This window comes from Capricornis sumatraensis, chromosome 10 (genome assembly GCF_032405125.1).
Source record: "Capricornis sumatraensis isolate serow.1 chromosome 10, serow.2, whole genome shotgun sequence".
NCBI classification, from domain to species: Eukaryota; Metazoa; Chordata; class Mammalia; order Artiodactyla; family Bovidae; genus Capricornis; species Capricornis sumatraensis.
This window is the reverse complement of record NC_091078.1, coordinates 15,929,213-15,950,259: the sequence shown is the minus strand read 5'-3', so window position 1 is coordinate 15,950,259 and position 21,047 is coordinate 15,929,213. Positions and strand designations below refer to the sequence as shown.

General features: G+C 34.0%; 1 protein-coding gene across 4 annotated transcripts in view; it reads right to left on the bottom strand.

The window, feature by feature from the left end:
- PPP3CB (protein phosphatase 3 catalytic subunit beta) overlaps positions 1 to 18,563 on the bottom strand; it is a 33,565-nt gene extending 15,002 nt beyond the window's left edge. For all 4 annotated transcript variants that reach the window (XM_068982453.1, XM_068982455.1, XM_068982454.1 and 1 more), the window contains exons 1-9: positions 18,428 to 18,563; positions 17,605 to 17,729; positions 14,685 to 14,796; positions 12,760 to 12,905; positions 12,356 to 12,495; positions 12,169 to 12,246; positions 11,969 to 12,063; positions 9,092 to 9,217; positions 1,028 to 1,105 (exon numbers count right to left, since the gene is read on the bottom strand). In XM_068982453.1, coding sequence (XP_068838554.1) covers positions 1,028 to 1,105; positions 9,092 to 9,217; positions 11,969 to 12,063; positions 12,169 to 12,246; positions 12,356 to 12,495; positions 12,760 to 12,905; positions 14,685 to 14,796; positions 17,605 to 17,729; positions 18,428 to 18,455 — 928 coding nt within the window. In that variant the 5' untranslated portion in view covers positions 18,456 to 18,563. The remainder of the gene's footprint in view (positions 1 to 1,027; positions 1,106 to 9,091; positions 9,218 to 11,968; positions 12,064 to 12,168; positions 12,247 to 12,355; positions 12,496 to 12,759; positions 12,906 to 14,684; positions 14,797 to 17,604; positions 17,730 to 18,427) is intronic.
- Positions 18,564 to 21,047: the final 2,484 nt, after the last annotated feature.

Here is a 21,047-nt window from a genome sequence, read left to right as displayed (position 1 = left end):
CAGTTCACAGCTAAAATAATGAAGCTAAAATTCTTCATACTCATTATTAACTCTGTAATTTTCTTCAAGAAATTTATTCCAAGAAGGAAAATTAAAACTATTGTATGACTATGTTTATTGCATGCTATTCATAATAAAGATAATTTAAAGCAACCCAAATGCCAAACAACATAAGATTAACTACAAAGATTATGGTATAGTAATATATAAAAATATGTAGGTGTCTAATTTTACCACTATGTAGACCATGTTCAATACATGGGAACATTTATATACTGATTAAAACTATGAAAAATATGCTGCAACAAAGATGTGAGGGGCAGATGGAAGGAAATAAAGAGTTTTCAGCTTATAAATTATTTATATTTTTGTTTATCCAATTAATTAACGCAATAAATATTTAAGTTCTAAATAAAATCTTCAAAACATAAAAAGAAAAGTAATTTTGCTTCTATTGTAGTAGTTTATACTATAAATGTGCATTAGATACACAGGCTGGCTGTCTTACATAACAACTAATAACCATGTATAACTTTGTTTCTACGAAAAAAAGGGCTTTCTGAATCTCAAACTAAACAAGAGGTTTCTTAGAACATAACCACTCAAAACTGGGAACAGCTTATTTTGATTTTTGAAAAGAAGAAGTGACAACAACACTATGTATTCAGGTGTTTCTGATGCATTAAGAATATAGTACCAATGAAACAAAAAGCATTTTTAGCCTCTCTTCTAAGTAGTGTCCATATTCATGAAGAACCACATTCTTTTAGCACTTCAATTTTCTTTTCCTTCTGTTCTCTTTCAAATTTCCCCTTTCCCAAAATTCATTTTCTTCCCCGTATCAACAGAAAAAAAAATCACTAAAATTATTTTAGAATCTTAAATAATATCTGAAAAAAGTGACTTGTCACTTATCAAATAGTATAGCCATTTGAGAGCAATGACTATAATTTACAAGAGTATATTGAAATTGGGCAGTTAAACAATAGCATTTCACAATAAAAAACAGTAAAATAAATAGTCATACCATCAAACTGGTCTTCGCCTTCAGTCATAAGTTCATCATCAGAGCAAATACTCAGAACGTTTACCAACATTTCTGTCACTATTAAAAACAAATGTTACACATTAGCTGATTATATTCAACTATCTGCATGTATACAGGGCAACCATTTATATAAATGATCAAATGATTTATAACGCAAGATTAACACATTTAGATAGTAGAAGTGATGGAATTAAAAAGCTATATGGGCTTTCAAACTGAAAGAAATCAAATGGCTAACAAGCCTGAGAGAGATTCTTTATGGAGTAAGTAATCAGGTGCCTGGGGGGGTGGGGGGAGCAGCCCACACAGGGATAAGTACAGGGATGAATAACATCTAAACATATACATTAATTTTTCATTATGGATACAACATTAAGGAGTCGGAAAAAAACAATGGCACAGTTTCATTGTTTTAAAAAGTTTTAGCATTCAATCTTTTAAAACCTGGCTCTAGCAATTCCCCTGAAACTTAATCTTAAGACTACTAATGACTATCTAACAACTAGAACCGACGGTTCTTTTTTAGGCTTAATTCTCCTTCATCATTCTGCCTTCTCTTTTCCCCTGCTTTCCAGAAGTTTACTCTTCTGGTTTTTCTACCTTTTAGACACTTTTTTCCCCCGAATCTTCTTTTTATATCTTCAATCTCTTGGTGATTCCATCCGTTCCTATATATTTTCAAGTATCACCTTTTGAGGATGATTCTGAAGTCTTTACTGCCAGTCTCTACCTCCCCTTAAATTTCTGGATTTCTTTGCTGGTTTTATTGTCAGCTGTTTCACACTATCTGTATATTGTCTGTTTCCCCTGCTGCTGCTGCTGCTAAGTCGCTTCAGTCGTGTCTGACTCTGACCCCAGAGACGGCAGCCCACCAGGCTCCCCTGTCCCTGGGATTCTCCAGGCAAGAACACTGGAGTGGATTGCCATTTCCTTCTCCAATGCATGAAAGAGAAAAGTGAAAGAGAAGTCACTGAGTCTTGTCCAACTCTCAGCGACCCCATGGACTGCAGCCCACCAGGCTCCTCTGCCCATGGGATTTTCCAGGCAAGAGCACTGGGGTGGCATGCCATCCTATAATGGAACTTCCTGAGCACAAGGTGTTGTTCTGTTTACTCCTGCATCCCCAGAGCCATGCACATGAGAGGCATCCAGTAAATATATGACAAATGAGTAAATAAATAAAGGTACAAGCAAACTTCAATTAATAAATAAAAACGTCTATTGAGTATTAGCCCCTGGATATCCTGACAACACCTAGAAAAGAACACATTCAAAACAAAATTTAATACTGCCCCTATTGTTTCTCCTAATAAATATATTAATAGGATACTATATGCCAGGCACTGTGCTAAAGCTTTGGGATTCAGATATAAAAGGTTCAGTCTTGACCCTCCAAAAGCTTACTAACTACTAAAGGATATATAGTTATAAATAAATATATATATATATAAACTATCACAAAAATGCAATGAGCACTATGCTCTAAGTATGCAGAGTTATGCACAAGATCTGCTGAAGAAAAGCAGGCTTTTGGTTTGGAATAGAAATTGGCCAGGTGGAAGTGGCAGATAAGGCATTCTAAACAGAAATTAGAAAAAGTAAGCAACAGTTAATAAATCAGTGGAATAAAATTAAGGAGTCCAGAAATAGAACAATTCAGTGGGGAAAGAATAGTTTTTTCAACAAACGGTGCTGGGACAAGTGGATATCCACATACAAAAGGATGAAGTTGGATCCCCACTTTACAACACACACACACACACACACAGACACACACACAGAGTAAATCAAAAAGGATCTGGTACCTAAATGTAAAAGTTGGTCAAACTATAAAATTTTTAGAAGAAAACACAGAGGCAAATCTTAATGAGCTTGGCAATAGTTTCTTAAATATAACACCAAAGCACAAGCAACAAAAGAAAAAATAAAGAGGACTTCATGAAAATTAAAGACTCTTGTGCTTCAAAGAATATCACCAGGAAAGTAAAAAGATAATTCACACAACAAGAGAAAATATTTGCAAATCATATATCTGATATGGGACTCACCTTTAAAATATACAAAGAACTCTTATAATTCAATAGTAAAAAGACAAATAATCCATTTAAAAATGAACATTTCTTAAAATAAGACATGCAAATGTCAAATAAGCACATAAAAATATACTCAATGTCATAAATTAGAGAAATGAGATACAATTTCATATCCAATATGATGGCTATAATAAAAAAAGGTTTTAAAAAAGTATTGGGTCCATGGGATTTCCCAGTGCTATTTCCTTCTCCCGGGGATCTTGCCTGCCCAGGGGTCGAACTAGCATCTCCTGCATCAGCAGGTGGATACTGTACACTGAGTCACCAGATATTAGAACTCCAAATCCTATTAAGATTTTATCTTGAGAAAATAGAAATACACTAAGCTTTGCTAATAGTGAATATATGACTGATACTGGCTCCATCACTCATCACTTAAGTAGAGGATTCTGCATCACATGGTCTGCAAGAGGAATGGGAGCTCTGTAACTCAGCGTTGGTGGCAGCTTCCTCATTCTGAACTTACAGTGACGTAGTTTGCATGTTCTTGGTGAAATGTACTTGTGCACTATATTACTGATTATAATAAATTAACACTCTGAAAATGTAAAAAAAAAAAAAAGTATTGGCAAGTATAAGGAAAAACTAGAAACATTATACACTGCTGGTAGGATTATAAAATGGTATAGCTGCTTTGGAAAACAGTTTAGCAGATCCTCAAAACGTTAGACATAGAGTTATCATATCATCCAGCAATGCTATTCTCAGTTACATATCTAAGAAGAATGAAAACATATTGTACAGGAATATTCATCCTAGCATTTTTCATAGTAGTCAGAAAGTAAAGAGTACCAAATGTCCATCAGCTGATGAACGGATAAACAAAATATGGTATATCCATACAGTAGAATATTATTTTGTCATAAAAAGGAATAATGTATTGACTCAGGCTACAACATGGATAAACCTTAAAAATATTATAGAAAACAGTCAGTCACAAAAGACTACATACTGCATGATTCCATTTATATGAAATTTCCAGAACAGGAAAACCTATGCAAATAGTAAGCAGACAAGTGGTTGCACAGGGCTGGAGAGAAGATGTGGAGGGAACTGGCAACTGCTAATGGACACAAGGTTTCTTTGAGAGGATCATGAACATATTTCAAAACTGATTGTTGTGACAGACACATAACTCTGAATATACTAAAAATCAGTGAAGTACACAATGGAAATAGGTTAATTGTATGGTATTTGAATTATACCTCAACAAAACTGTCATGAAAAAATAAAGAAAAAGTATTAAGGCATGAAACTTGAAAGAGCATATGCATATAGTACATTCAGGAAGTTGGCTATGCTATTTCATGGCTGGAACATAGAAAACGTGAAAGAAAACAACAAAAAAATATGAAGCTGAAGAGAAACTAGGCAAGGTACAAAGACTTCATGTGACAGGTTAAGGTTTATCTTGAGAGTTACCAGGGTCATTTACGGTTACTAAATACTAGTTTCTATGTGTGTACTGCTTTCCATCTAGAAGCTTTGCTGTGAAGGAAAGGCAAGAGAATCATAGCATAATAGTGGTCAATGAAAGATATCAGATAGGGGAAATGTTATTTTTTATTTAAAGATCAGATATATTTGAACATTTTACAAAAGAGCTTAGTAGAGAGAGTCTGAAGATAGAGAACACCTAAGTAATAGAGTAAATTTCCTGAAAAAGCAGAAGGATAATGGAGTGTAAGAACAAGTCAGAAACAGTAGCCCTGGATTGAAGGGTCACATTTTCAACAGGCTAAGAATTCAAGATGAGTGCAGTTTATCAGGATGGTCTAGTGGTTAGGAATTCATGTTTTCACTACCAAGAGTCAATCCCTAGTTGGGGAACTATGATCCCCAAAAGCCATGCAGTATAGCCCCCCCCCCCCAAAAAAAACAGATGAGTGCAGTTTAGAAAGCAGGGGAACAGTAAGCAGAGAAAGCTTCCATAGATAGTATGTGTTTTCTCTGACAGTAAGGGAAGTGGCTAGAAAAAGAAAATGTTTAAGTTAAAAAAAAGAATCTTAGAATACATCCTGGTGGCAATAAGTGAGGAAGGAGACTAGTGACATAAAGATGTCTGGGCACTACTGAGAGCCTAGCTAATGCTAGAAATCAAAGGGTGATAGCAAATCATTGTTGTTGTTGTTTAGTCACTCTTTTGCAACCCCACAGACTATAATCCACAAGGCTCCTCTGTCCATGGGATTTTCAAGGCAAGAATGCTAGACTGGATTCCATTTCTTTCTCCAGGGAATCTTCCTGACTTAGGGATCAAACCCACATCTCCTGTATTGGAAGGGAGGTTCTTTATCACTAAGTCACCAGGGAAGACCCAAGGCTATATAAATATCTCCAGTAGCACTCTATATCCTAACTGTAAAAATGGAGAAAATGGATAGTTAGACTTTACTAGGGCTAAGATTTATAGGACAAAGTAGAAAAACATGAGAGAAAAGAGTTTGGGGTTGGTGGGCTACAGTCCACGGGTCGCAAAGAGTTGGACACGACTGAGCGACTTCACTTTCACTTAAGAAGAAAGAAAGGCAAAAGGGCATTAGATTAAAAAGAAAACAACACGGTCAAAGGCCTAGCAATCCCAATGAAGACGAAAAGCAGCTATAACTGAAGTGAGGGGTTGCTAGAATAACAGTTCTCATCAGTGTGTGTTAACAGCACTATCATTATCACACTCAAAACATCCAAGCCAAATTCAATCATTCCCTCCTCTTAAACAAGCAATCTTGTTAAGTCTCACTGATTCTGCTTTTACAGTTCTTGGAGTTCTCCCATACTTTCCATTCCTAATGTTAACAGGGCTTCATTATGTTTCTGATTCCTGATGAAGTTTCATAACAGGTCTTCCAATCTCTAGTCTTTCTTCCAGTTCATTTCACCAGAGTAATTTTTCTAAATGACTCTCATGATTATTTTCTGTTGCAGTTACATCCCACCATTTATCAAAGTTCCAGATTCTCTGTTTAAATATGATCAAAATCCTCCTGATCTAATTTTGACTTTCCTTCTTTTTCTTCTATTATCCTTCATACATTACTTTCTAATGTATGAAGAGGCTTCCCTGGTGGCTCAGATGGTAAAGAATCTGCCTGCAATGTGGGAGACCCAAGTTCAAACCCTGGGTTGGGAAGATCCCCTGGAGAAGGGAATGGCAATCCACTCCAGTATTCTTGCCTGGAGAATCCCAAAGACAAAGAAACCTGGCAGGCTACAGTCCATGGGGTTGCAAAAAAGTCAGACACGACTGAGCGATGAACATTTCATTTCATCTTTCATACATTACTTGCTAATCAAATTGAACTCCTAAACATTTGTCAGTGACCTTATGATTTCTTCCTGTCAGACTCAGCCTTGGGAAGTACCTCCTCCTAAAACTGTCTTGCTCACATCTACCTGCACAATTCCAACATTCTTTAACCCCCAGTTCAAATGCTACTTTAATCTCTCTGATAGATAGAATCTTCTTTCTCCTGTTAATTCCAAAAAAATCTGGTAAATGAACAAATCTTACATATATGACGTTCTATGGCAGATCACACCATACTGGATTCTCTGAAGCAGAGGTTCTTAAATTGGGGCCAGTAAACCTGATGGCATTACCAATTCGCTTTAGATCTATGAGCAACCTCAAAATGTTACATACGTAAAGACTGTACATGTATTTCGTACATGAAATTTTCTGGGTGGTATAAGTCTCTAACTTCTACCATGTTCTCAAAAGGGTTTTAATCTTATTTCTGAGCTTCATTCTATAACATTTATACATACAAAAAATAACAGCTGAGATCTGATTCAAAACAATTGAGGTATGGGATAGGGAGCAGTGGATGGGGATATAAATGACACAGTATTGGCCATGATTTGATAACTGTCAAAGCTGAATAATTGGTACATAGTAATTCATCATATTATTTGCTCTACCTTTTATATGCTGCAAGTTTTATAACATAAGATTTTTAAAAAATGAAATAAAAAGTCCACAAGAGGTTAAAAAACTACTTTCACCTAACTTTGGGATTAAACCAGCCTCCAAGGAAGCCTCTGGCTAGGTTAGTTGCTTCCCAGGGACTAGATCAGAGTCAAACTGGTTTTCTCAATGTGGAATCCAATGAAGAGTCATTTGCAGATGTTCACACCAAAAGAAAATTTTCATTAGCATGAAGAAGTAAATAGGCTATTTAAACAGCTAACGTGCATTAAAATGGAAAAATATGCAGAGTTTAAGAAAATTTTCTTACTGTGTTCAACACTGGTTAGAATTCTATTTGTGTATAATGTTCAAATCTGAAATTCTGATTTTAGAAAGATATGAATAATTTAGAGAAGATCCACAGAAAAACAACAAAAATGGTCAGATAGTTTGAATACTTCCTCACAATAAATAGCTAAGATGATGTAGAGTGGCAAAAAAGAACAAAAGATCACTTTGTAGCAGACTCCAAATATAGGATCACTGAAAGAAATCCACTTTCACTTATGAGAGATCCACAGAAACTAGATTTAAGTTTGCTCATCTCTCAAAAGGAGTTAGACTACATGATTGTGATCACTGAGAGATCTAAAGTTCTATCTAAAACCAGGGCAAAAATCAGATGCCCTGGTTTTTGACAGGTGCATTAGTTGAGGAAAACCTATTAACTTCTCTTTGTTTGAATACTCATAGCATAAATATTTAGATTAGATATAATGAACTACTTCCTTTTTCGTGGAGGTATCAGAAAATCAAATTAGAAATATCCATTTTCCTCCTACCTATCTCCCTGCTTTCCCCACCCCCCATCCCACTCATACTACGTTAAAATAGTTGTGCTCCAGTCTAGCCTGGAGGCAAAATAAACAAGATGAATTCTTAAATTCCCTTTAGCCTGATGAGGCTATGATTGAACTATTTCTCATATACCAAAGATAGAAGGTTATAAGTGTAATGCATCCCTTGCACCTAAGCCCTTTACTGGCCCCCTTCTCAATTGCTAAAGTGGGTAATTCTATCTCCATATTAATGTTGACCTACGGAGTAACTGATGAAGCCCAAAGGGAATCTGCAAAAAACCTGTTGAACATACAGTTTAAGTAGTAACTCTGAATTTTACAACCAAAAATGCCTTGGCAGAAGTAACATATCTCAGGCAGAAAGGAACATTTTGTAACACAGAGGAGGTGAGAAAAAATAGAGAGGGATATAGAACAAAATGTTTTACAATCATATCTGTACTCTAATACTCATATTCCACATATGGAAACTAAGGTATTGCCTCATGGGAAAATTAACACTAAAATGGAAAAAGAAGAATGTGATAAAGTAAGGAAGTCTTAAGAACTCTACAGAACTAAAATAAAAATCAAAAATAAAACCTCTTAAATAGTATTTATGCTTTTTAAAGCCTATTAAGTATATACTAATAGGAATCTCTAAATTATCAGGAAACCATTACCACTAAAATTATATACATATAATATATTGCTCCATATAAGAGAAGAAATATTAGGTCAGAACCTGAATTTCTCTTTATCATTTCTGACAGTACAGAGCTGCTACAAAATGACTAATACTGCCCCAAATGGAGGCTATTAAATTCTCCCATGAATTGCCATGACATCCCCAAGAGCAATGTTAAAATATGCAAAACCGTCAGTTCCAAAGCAAAGCCATCTCTCCATTCCTTCATAAAAGATTTAAGCTAAAGAAAAAAAGAAAGAAAACCCAACAGCTGAAGACAACATCAGGCTATTTATAAGTCTTCTCCCAGTCCCCCAGACACCCTCACATGGGGGCTGTAAACAGCTAACTAAAATATCTCTGAGGCTCTCATATCCACACCCACTGACACAAGCAGAGCTGTATCCACAGTGAAACTAGACTTCAGCTCCCTTTAGCAAGTAGTATGTGCCTGCAATAGTAAACTGGAATAAATATAACAGTATAACAATTTTTTAAAAACAAAAATCATACCTTTTTCTCCAACAAACGGTAAAGACCATGTGAAAACATCCATAAAATTGGGCAACCAATAAGGATGTGGAGAACAGTTAAACTGCCGAATATTCATCACATTATTTTCATACTTTAATACAGCAGCTGCAAGATAAGTTTGAATGTCAATGTAACAATTTGTCTTTAACTCCAAAAGTCTAAAACACATAAAAGCAGAAAAAATATCTTTTAAGGGGGGTGGGAAATCAAGGGGTGAGTGGAATGAAGGGTACCAGAGAGAGGTAGGAAATAATTTTTAGTAGTAATACACTTTTTGCTTCCAACACAGTTTTATGTAAAACATAACCAGATCTTTACTTGTTATTATTAATGAAATTTCCAATCTTTCTAGAATGCTTGTTGTACTTTATACTCCAATACAAATAATCCAACATGCATGTTTATTAAATCCAAAATTGTGAGAACTCAGTTTTTTTGAGGAAACACAGAACAGCAATGAGCAATTTTCTAGGTCTAAGAGTTCATACAAGTTGGAGGAATTTAAGAGGGTCTTTTTAGTTGCAGGCAACCTGAAAAGGACAACTAAATGGAAATAAAGCAAGAAAAAAAAAAAAAAACACAGAGAAGAAAAAGAAACATTTGGAACATTTTATTTATGAACATATGAATGTACTTATTTCATGTATTGTAAGAAATCAAGTGAAACTACTACAAAGAAATATTTCACTTCATTTAGAAAAAAATTCATTAAAATACCAAAACAGAAAAACTCAAAGGTAACATACTCATCTCAATTTCAAATATCTTTCTAAAGCTTCATAAGTTGATATAAATAATACCTTAAATTAACCTGATAAAGATTTCAGGCACTGGTTATATTATTTTATGGAACATTGGATTAATGGGCTAGATTCTAATCTAAACTACAGTATATACCATATGTGTAATGGTAAATTATTTAACTAATCTGTTTCTCATTTATAAAACATCCTGCCTATCTCAGAAGTTTAAGGTCAGAGAATAGAATTCACGTGAAAGTAGAAAAAAATATAAAATGTTTGGCAGATACTATAATAGTTATGTGCTTACTTTTTTTTCATTTTAATGTAAAGGACTGAAATGTATGTATTAAATTCCATGATTTGGGATTCTAGCTAATATAGAGTCAAAATACGCTTGTTTCTCTGATGAAATTCCCATGAAATAAATGTATGTCAAATTTAGCCTCAGAAATTAAGGACTGATACCAAGCTTTTAATTTAAAAAAAGAGAAAGATAAAGAATCTAGAAAATTGCCCTGTAGATGGAATGAAACATTATGAACATGTCCCGTACCATGTAAGCACTCAAATCATTAACACCATGTACAGAATCAGCACTACCAAGAGACATTTGATTTTGACAAGACGGATTGAATGGTTTGAGTTTCTTTTTGAGTACTAAGAAAAGTATCCCTTGATCTCCTGAGTTAAACTGACAAAGGACAACCAATATGGCAGTAATCAACTGAGCACACTGAACACTAACTAGTTCCTTTAATACTAACAAAGGGAGGTTACAGGTACAAAGTTAAATATAACAAATCAATTTGGAGAATGGAGTCCAAACTTAGATATATTTTTCCTTAAAAATGAAGCCTTGCTTCATTAGGTATCTTTATAGAAGTTTCAAATTTTATAAAACAAGATATAATTTAAAAGATTATCTTAGCACTGGTATAATCCTTGGAGGCATTATAGTTTCTAAAGACCACCAACTCGGTTAATCTCTATGGTATGGTTGTTTTGGTAATTAATATAGTATGGAGTTCTTACAGCATACCCTGTATCCAAGCTATCTGATAGCCTGCTACTGCTACTATCTGATCTCAGGTAAATGTTTTAACCTTTTAACTATCACCTATAATCTTCCAAAAACTCTATTTTGCTCCTCTTTTGAACTCAAACCCATATTTAGCAATGGCCTCATTAAATGTACTTTAAAAAATCTTTACCCTTCTGTTCTTTCCTCCTGGCACAACCACTCCCGTCTGACCTTGGGAACTATGGCATAGTCAACTGAATTCCTGATATATCAAGACAGAATAGGAGCTGGCTTCTTGATTTCCTCTTCTGAAAATGTGAACTGCCTAAACATACTTAAGCTCATCTTCAATGTCCTTGGCACACACTTAACTAGATTAAGATCCTTTGGTATTATCTCTCAATGAATTATGTTCCAAGTTAAAGGAAATCCAGTTGTAACAGACAGATCAAAATTGGAGGGAAGGAGGTGGAATATAAACCACTAGAAAAGAAGGTAAATTACAAAGACATAAGAAAAAAAAAGGAAGAAAGAGCGGTAAAAAGAAAGGAAAGGGGAGACTGTCTTCCTGAAAGAAGGTTGGACTGAGTTAATTAAAGGTTCAATTACAAATCATCATGGGGCAGTGGATAAAAAATTAGAGAATAAGAAAGGAAAAGAAAACCTACCTCAGTGGACATAAAACAAGAAACATGATAAACAACCATACAGTTCAAATACATGAAATGGTCAAAGGAGCAGCAGCAGCTTTATGCAAGCAAGAAAACATTCTCTTGATTATAAGAGAAAAGATTTAAGAAAGGGGAGTTTGAGAAAATCATGTGCATTTTTACTTGACAGAGTTACCTCAGAATATTATTTCACAGGCAGTTTTTGTGAATGACAAAGTTGTGAAATGGTAACGTGACTTAAGTTTCACATTTTGGATTTTCATTTCTTGTCCTCTCCCCTCCCTTATATCTTATATTTTTTCATAAAGAGATTTGGATAGTTACAATTTCAAACAATGCCCCTTTTCTACTATATTTTCAAAAAATAAGTCAATCAAAATACTAAGTTGTTTAACAATTTTTTTTATCAACAACATCTTACCTTTATTATTGTAGACATCTAAGTAATTAGGTGCCGAAAAAATTGTTATTAATGAAGGGAACCCTGTAGTTTGACTTTTTCTGTACATTCTATAGCTGCAAAACAAATAACTTAATATGCATCGTAAAGCATCAATCATGGTTACTAAGTTTGATTTGTACATAAGGTGTTAATTTGGGTTAGGGAAACAGAGTTCTTACCCTGCATCTTGAGCTTCATGAGCTCTAATAATCGATAACAAATTATTGTTTTGCAAAAATTCACACACTGCTGGATAGCTGTGGGGAAAAAGAGAAAATTAAGTAAAATAATGACTTTCTATATATAATGAAAGCATACGCTATTTTAACAACTAAAATGTGATTAAGCTTGAATATTTTTCCTTACTTATAAAAATACGAACATCCTCGAACTGTATTGTGACTAAAATGTTCCTGTGATTTTTCATTTCCAAAATCTTCAGAAGGATCAGACCATAGCAAGTCACACATTGGTCCAAATGCAGGTGGCTCTTTGAATCTATCTAACTGTGAAAGAAAGAAAAGAAACAAAGAGCAGAAATAACTTGTCAAAAGTGAGAATGGAATGGACAAAGGAAAGTGGTACCAACTCTGAATACTGTGCATACTACATTGTTCTGAACAGTTAGAAGATATTTTCTTAAAATACCAGTATATTAATTTTTACCATTACCTAATCTTGGCAATGAAGAGAGGTTTGAAGCTTCTAGTCTCTACTCAACAAAATGCTATAAATAGGAATCAACTCTTGTTACTAAAATATATACTCACTCTCCTAATATCATCCAGTGTGTGTATTTCTGGTGAAAGTCCACCATGAACACAAAGAAATTGTTGGTTTAAAAGTGCAGCAAGAGGCAAGCTATCAAAAGCTTCCATACAAGCTTCATAGACTCTTTCTGAATATTTAATTTTACCTAGAGAAAAAAAATTCAGTAATTGAAAACTGCATCATTTGTTAATCATTTAAAACATATACATGCACATACATAAATGACTATTAAAACCAAGGCAAAAAAATTAAAGATATGGATAACAGCCAAGTGGTAGCTAGGGGTGCAGAGTTGGTAAAGGGGTGAGTATCAAAGGCAGCAAGGAGGAATTCATGGGATGATACTTTTCTGTATTGTGACTGTGATGGTAGACAGCTTTAATCATTTTTTAAAGTTGAGAACTAAACACTTCAAAGAGTAAATTTTATTGCATACAAAAATTTTTTTTTAAAAAGGCCAGCATCTTGCCCCATAAGAATCAATAAAGATAAGCAATGTTACTGTACTTACAAAGACAAAATATTTGCACTCCTTAGATTTATTTTGTGTATGCAGCAGATAGTCATAAAATATTACTATAAGTAATAAGTCAAATCTCTAAAAATAGCTCAACTCTTTACCTTTATAGGCTAGGTAAGGCAAAATTAGTACTATACTTAAAGGTAGTGTTAATTATTTTATTCTACAAGTCAGTGACTACTTTTTTGTTACAGAGAAGACTTAACAAAACAAAACTCAAAGTCCTTCCAATTTAAAAAAAATAAAAGATCTTTTTCCTATTTTGGAGGACCACAGGGTTTCCTTTAGCCTACAATGAACACTTAAAATGAGCAGCAAAGCAAGAAGTCAACGTAACACAAGAAAGAATTAAACTGTCATCTACTTTTAAAAGTCTGTCATACGTATTCCTTTGCACCTTTATACTTTTAAATTCCTGGATATTTTATGTTTTTAGTGGGATTTTGCTGGACAGCTTGTTACTTATATAAGAAAAAAAGAATTCAGTTCCTATTTCACTGCTTAACACTATAACATTCAAATATGAGAAGATCTAGCAATCAGAGATTATAAACTGGTAGTCTGATGACAGACCTGTTTTCCAACACTGCAGTTTAATAAAAACTTTAATTTGATGGCTTTGAGGTCAAGCATGAACTTTCCCAGCCTCATCTTATATTCATTTAAGTTACCCACCCGATCTTTGAAGTTATATCAGAGTTTGCCACTTCTGCCACTACCTGTCACTATATTGATCTTTATTGCATCATGTTTTCCATCTCAGTAATTCTGAAGTTATTTTCTAATTTTAAATCTTAATTCTAAGACTTAATACAGCCATGAGTACTAACAAGTACATAGCTAGGAGATGTGAGAAAAGGTCAAACTCTATACTATATGATTGCTTACAGCTATTAAGATTTCACAGCCATAAAAACTTAAGAGAGAAATGGGATAAATATTGTAGACTAAGACCTTCAATTAATCAACAATGTGTGTATGACACAATCTGCATAATTAAAAAATAAATAAAACAATCTGCAGTGATGACAGGATGATTAATTTAAGAATGTTCATGGGAATGTCTCAATATTGGTGGAGAGAAATCTCCAATACAACATTTCTTTTCACTTGGTTCATATTCTTCCTGTCAGAAAAAAATAATTCTAAAATTGAAACTATACACAGAGCTCAAAACTGTTCCTAAGTACATATGTAAAAATCAAATTTATTAGGAAATACTGAAATGAAAACATCTGGATAATATTAAACACTAGAGAACTGCAGACAATCTTCCTGAAAGCTTTACATGTTTGGACACAGAATCTGTTCTTACATGTTGCACTGTAAAATCTTCAAACTCTAACCCACATCACTCTAAAAGAACCCTGAGGAAGTGAAAATAGTTCTCATGGCAGTACTCACATTCCTGCTTAAAGGTAAAATATTCAGTAAGGTGTCTGCATTCATGGTTGCCTCTCAGGAGAAATAATGTACTTGGATATAGAATCTTCAGGACCCATAAATATAAGACACACTACAAAAGAAAATGTTTAAAGTGAATTAATCTTATATTTTTGTTTAACTAAGCTGTTTGATCTTTGTTTCATTTCCTCTAACCCTGTTACCCTTATAATTTCTATTATTCTTCATTATCTTTTTATTATCTTTTTCTCTTTGTCCCTTACTAAAACAAAGCTCCACGAAATTAGGGACTTTGTTTCTTATTCATGCCTGATTTACCCCTCAGAAAAGTACCTAGCAAGTAGAAGAGCAGTAAATATTTGTTGAATAAATGAGTCAAATAATTTAATTACTTTAGATTTACAAATTGTTTGCTGTAAAAACAATTAGCAGATTGGTCTCCTCCTTAGGTATACCAATAAATAAAACAGTAACAATGTCAAAAATAATAGCAGCTAATATTTACTAAGTATTCATAATATGCTAAGCACTAATTATTCCTCAAACAACTCTATGAAGTATGTAATATTATCTCTGTTTTACAAATGAGGAAACAGAAGCAAAGAGCTTAAGTAACTTGTCCAAAATCACAAAACCTCTAATCCTCTGATTTTAAGCATTATGCCATGCTGCCTAATGAAGAGAAAAATCATGTTTTATGTTTACTTTGTTGGTTATGAATGTTGCCTTATATAATTAGGTGCTTATTATCTGAAATGATTCAAAGACAATGTAATTTTAAACAAAAAGAATATTAGAACAGCAACTATTTCTCTCTAAATACACCTAAGAAACAGACTCATATTTTACTTATTTGGTTTAAAAAAAGGAAAGACTATTTCATATGTAAATAAGTTTGGTTTACATGATCACATACAAAAAGAAAATACAAACTCTTTATTTTTTTGGCTGCACTGCATAACTTGCAGGTCTTGGTTCCCTGACCAGAGATGGAACCTGGGTCCTTGGCAGTGAAAGTGTGGAATCCTAACCACTGTACTGCCAGGGAATTCCCACAAACTTTGTTTTAAACAAGTTAAGGTTAACTGAAATGTGTAACATTTCATTTTATTCACAAGAAAAAAAATAATTAAGCCTGGTAAGTACTTAATAAATACCTGCCCTTTTCACTTATTCTGATTCTTTATTACTTTCCAACAATAAAATGAATTAAAAGAGTCAGCTACAGGGACTTCCCTGGTGGTCCAGTGGTTAAGACTTACAGTGCAGGGGATGCAGGTTCAGTCCTTGGTGTGGGAACAAAGATCGCACGTGTCAAAAAAACCAAACAGAAAACAAAAACAAAAGTATAACAAATTCAATAAAGACTTTTAAATTGGTTCACATAAAAAAAAAAAAGCTTTTAAAAAAAGTCTTGTTAAAAAAAAAAGTCTGCTACAAAACCCTCTAATACCAAACGCTCAGTTACCAACTAAGCTTCCTAAAATTGTTCTATTGTTTCTGTCAAAGGCCCGAATCTTTCTATCAAGAAGGGTCAATTTCTAGCTTTCTTGAAGGCTCCAAGGAAAGACTGAGAGGGGCCGATGATGACACTATGAACAGAAAGAACAACTCAGGATAATAAAATTTCCAAGGGAATTTGGATGGACAGAGCCCTGAGCTCCCTTTCCCACCAAGGATCCTAGCATACCTCAGAACGGAGGTTGAAAACACTAGAGGAGATATGAACAACAGTAACTGGCATAGAAATTCATCAGGTAAGGTTTCAATATCTAGTGGAGGACATGGTTAAAAGCACAGGCTCAAACTGCCTAGTTCCACCACTTACTAACAATATGACCTTGGGCAAGTTATTTAACCTTTTCAAGCCTCAGGCTCCTCTATAAAATGGATAAAATAAAAGTACTTACCTCATAACTTTGTTGTAAAAATTAATCAAGTATGTTAACTGCTTAGAATATGCTTGAAACACATTAATACTAACACACCTATTTGCGGAGCTTCTATTCAACAATTTAACCTCTAAGAATTTGTCCTACAGAAATAACTGGGCAAGTATATAAGGATGTATAAATGATATGGTCCACTGAAGCATCAACTGTCATGGCAAAAAACTGGGAACACCTTAAATGCCTAACAATAAGAATTGATTGACTGTGACTAGTTTAGTCAACAGAATACAATGCAGCTATTAAAAATGATGCTATAAATTTATAATTGAACTGGCATGACATCAGAGCATAGGAATTAATAAAAAAAGGAAATTACAGAACATTATAATAGTTCATTTTCATTTCAAAACAGGAAAGAAATGCATATGTTAGAAAATACAAATTGTTCTATATCTTATTTTAATTTTTATAATTAGAAAAGTAAAAGGAGCAAAAAGAACAATCTACTATTAAGTGATAATAAACAGGTCATTTTAATGCCTCTCAAGTTTTTAAAAGCAGATTAATATTTTCAGAATACATAAAGATTCCATATGATACACTTGGGTCTTAATGGCTACAGGAGGAAAGATAGAAGCACTAGAGTTTAAGTGATAAAAGCATTCTATTTTATTTAATTAGAAAAATACAATTAATCTTTTTTTTTTTTGCATGGCTGAATGCCTTTAAGGACAAGAGAGATAAACAGCATTAGCTCCTCAGGGCCACTAGATAACAGGCAATAAAGGCCACCCGTTTTGCTTATAATTTCCACTGGGAAATGGTAATTACAGTAACAAAAAAGTTAAGAGAACAGTTTGAAAGACAAAAGAGGAATAAATAACAGCTACCTAAAAACTTCAGAATATGCAGAGGTATTAAAAAGAACCCAATACAGGTAATTTAAAGAACTTATTTTATTAGGAAGTAATAGAAATCATCTATGATAACACTTAAAAGCAAATCAAATGACAGTATATGATTATTACCTCTATACTAAAATAACCTCTGTCCACATAATCACCAAGAAAAAGGTATCGTGTATTAGCAGGTGATCCTCCTACTTCAAAAAGTTTCATCAGATCAAAAAATTGGCCATGGATGTCACCACACACTGAAACAGAAGATTATTAGATATGAAAAAAATATATAAAATAACAAATTTTACTTAAATTCTAATTTCATTTACATAAGAGAGAGCATAAAATTCTATCAAGAAAGGTCTATGACAGAAGCAATCTATGAAGAGTCACGACAGGGATAATGTGTACCCGATTGTTCATGTGCTCAAGATCTAGAACAAGATATAACAAGAGTACTAAAATTTGTAGTAAGTGACAAAATGTTCATCTAAATTTATAAAACTCTTCATTAGGAAGTTAAGCATGCACATCTTAGGATGATAAAATTATATTGGTGCCAGTAAAATATCCATTCTAACTCCATACTTTCTCATGACTTCTAAACGATCATTTTTGGCATCTGATATGGCACTGGGTATTTGCCCCTGATGACTGAAAGCATAGTAAATAAGTATTTGTTGAATCAAATTCAGTGATGGCCAACTCAACTGATGAAACCTTCATAAAAGCATATTAGACTAACTTCTGCACTCAGATTATTTAGGATCATGTTTCTTCATTGAAAACAGGCAAAAACTTTCGTTATAGGAAATAATCTGGAAATTCAAGATAATGTCCATGTAATACTAATTTAGTATATAATATGAATGAAGAAGAAACAGTTTTATAATTAGGTAAGTAAATAATGGTACAGTAAAAAAAATAATATCCAAAACATAAATAAGTGTACCTGTAATTGGAGCCTCTACTTCTATCATGGTTTTCTCTCTCCGAAGAATGGCAGCACCCTCATTGATAATTCTAAGTGCAATTTCTTCATCTACCCGACCTTCTTTTACTAAGTGGTTCTTCAGAACATCAACCCTGGGTATCCCATCCATATCAAATACTTCTTCAGATGTCAAGCGATGTGTTGGGGGGAAAGGAACAGCTGCAATTTTTTTTAATTTTAAAAAAAATCACTATTAATATATTAACATAAAAACTAATCAGTGGATCTAGGTAAGTAAGAGTCAAAACTGAAAAGCTGAAGTTTTTGTTTTGTTTCTTCATTTACTAGATAGAGGTATTAACTTTTAAAAGCTTTTTTAAAAAGAGAAATCAAATTATACTTCTTTTTAAAAATAATCCATATATAACAACATGAGAATTATTAAGAGAAATGAATTCTCACAAAATTACGTTTTTTCAGGATAACTAAAGCTTTTTTTCTTTAAGCCAAAACATTTTTTGATAGAACTCTCAAAACAGATTATACACTCTTCATCTTAAATGAAGTATAATAAATATAACTTAATATCATATAAGCATAAATAGAAATCCGAAATATAAGGTGACTGACCAACTTCCTAATAAAAATATATAAAACAATGCATGCTGGCCAACTTGAGCAGAAACTTCTGTGCTGTGTTTAGTCGCTCAGCTGTGCCCGACTCTGCGACCCCATGCCCTGTAGCCTGCCAGGTTCCTCTGTCCATGGGGATTCTCCAGGCAAGCTTACTGGAGTGGGCTGCCATGCCTCCTCCAATGGATCTTCTCAGCCCAGGGATTGAATCTAGATCTGCACTGCAGGCAGATTCTTTATCAGCTGAGCCGCCAGAGAAGCCCGTGAATACTGGAGAGGGTAGCCTATCCCTTCTCCAGGGGAACTTTCCGACCCAGGAAATTGAATCAGGGTCTCCCGCATTGCAGGAGGATTCTTTATCAGCTGAGCTATCAGGGAAGCCCAGAAATTTCTAGAAATATAGATTAAAACAGCCAAATGTTTACTTACAGATTTAAATTAATCTAGATGCATATATATATTTTAAATAACATTAATACTGCTTTTTCTCTTACCTTCATTTTTCACGTAACAGTTTCATTCAAAATCTTTACACACATTTTTGACATCAGTGCATTCCTTGCCACTAGATTCATTTTTTGTCATCTAAAACACTTTTATAAGCAAATCATCCTCATTTCCATTTAAGTTGCTTAAGATACAGCACTTTTTAAATACATCTCCAATGCTATTGCTGCAAATTTATCCTAAAACACAATTTCCACTTGTCTAACTACTGAAATAGTTGGCCTTTTTACTCCTGTAGCATATAATTTCCATAAATATTTACCAACTGTATTGTTTTAAATTGAAATCTGTTAAGCGGAATAGAGAACATGGAAGTCCATTTTCAATGGCATCTACCTTAAGGTCATGTACCTAGGAAAACTTATTATATATCTGTTAAAATTTTGTATTCCTTTTTAACTGAATCCAACAAATGATCTCTTTATGCATTTAAAATCAGCTTGGGTTGAAGCAGTTTTAGGCTTTTTACCAAATAGTACTTTGGTTTTCAAAAAAAAGAAAGAAATTTATAAAGAAATTTATAGTAAGAATGTAGTCTACATATAGACCCAAATGTATTTCTCTCTTTTCTGAAATAAATTTTTAAAGAAAAAACTCACTTTGTGTATGGGCATACAGTACCCAGTATCTTCCTGACCATCACTGTGATTATCAATTATTATACAGAAGACTGGAAAAGTTTAGGATGAACTGCTTCTTCACAGTTCAACTTAAGTAACTAAAAACAGGGGACTGGGTTAGAATCTTATCGATTACTGAAGAAAAGAATAAAAAATAACCATATTCTCATAGGAGAAAAATAATTTAGGAAGAGCTCAGTTCTTAGAAGTGAAATAAGAACTAAAGCAGAGGAATATAAACCATTTCTAAAAGACTTTGAAATCATCAATCCCTCTAGCTTTTATCTTTTTTTGATAGTTAGTAAAACAAAACTTGCTTTCCCTGGCCCCTTCTTGAGAACACATTTATTCCCACTATTTTTTACTGCATCTAGAACAAGGCATTAAAGTACATTTTGCTTCCCCAAACAGGGCTTCCCTGGTGGCTCAGATGGTGAAGAATCCACCTGCAATGCGGGAGACCTGGGTTCAATCCCTGGGTTTCGAAGATCCCCTGGAGGAGTGCATGACAACCCATTCCAGTTATGTCTTGCCTGGAGAATCCCCATGGATAGAGGAGCATGGTGGGCTACAGTCCATGCTGCTGCTGCTGCTAAGTCGCTTCAGTCATGTCCGACTCTGTGCGACCCTAGAGACAGCAGCCCACCAGGCTACCCCATCCATGGGATTCTCCAGGCAAGAACACTAGAGTGGGTTGCTACTTCCTTCTCCAATACATGAAAGTGAAAAGTGAAAGTGAAGTCGCTCAGTCGTGTTGACTCTTAGTGACCCCATGGACTGCAGCCTACCAGGCTCCTCCATCCATGGGACTTTCCAGGCAAGAGTACAGTCCATGGGGCCACCCAAATATAGCTATGTCAGATTCTAAAAAAACAAAA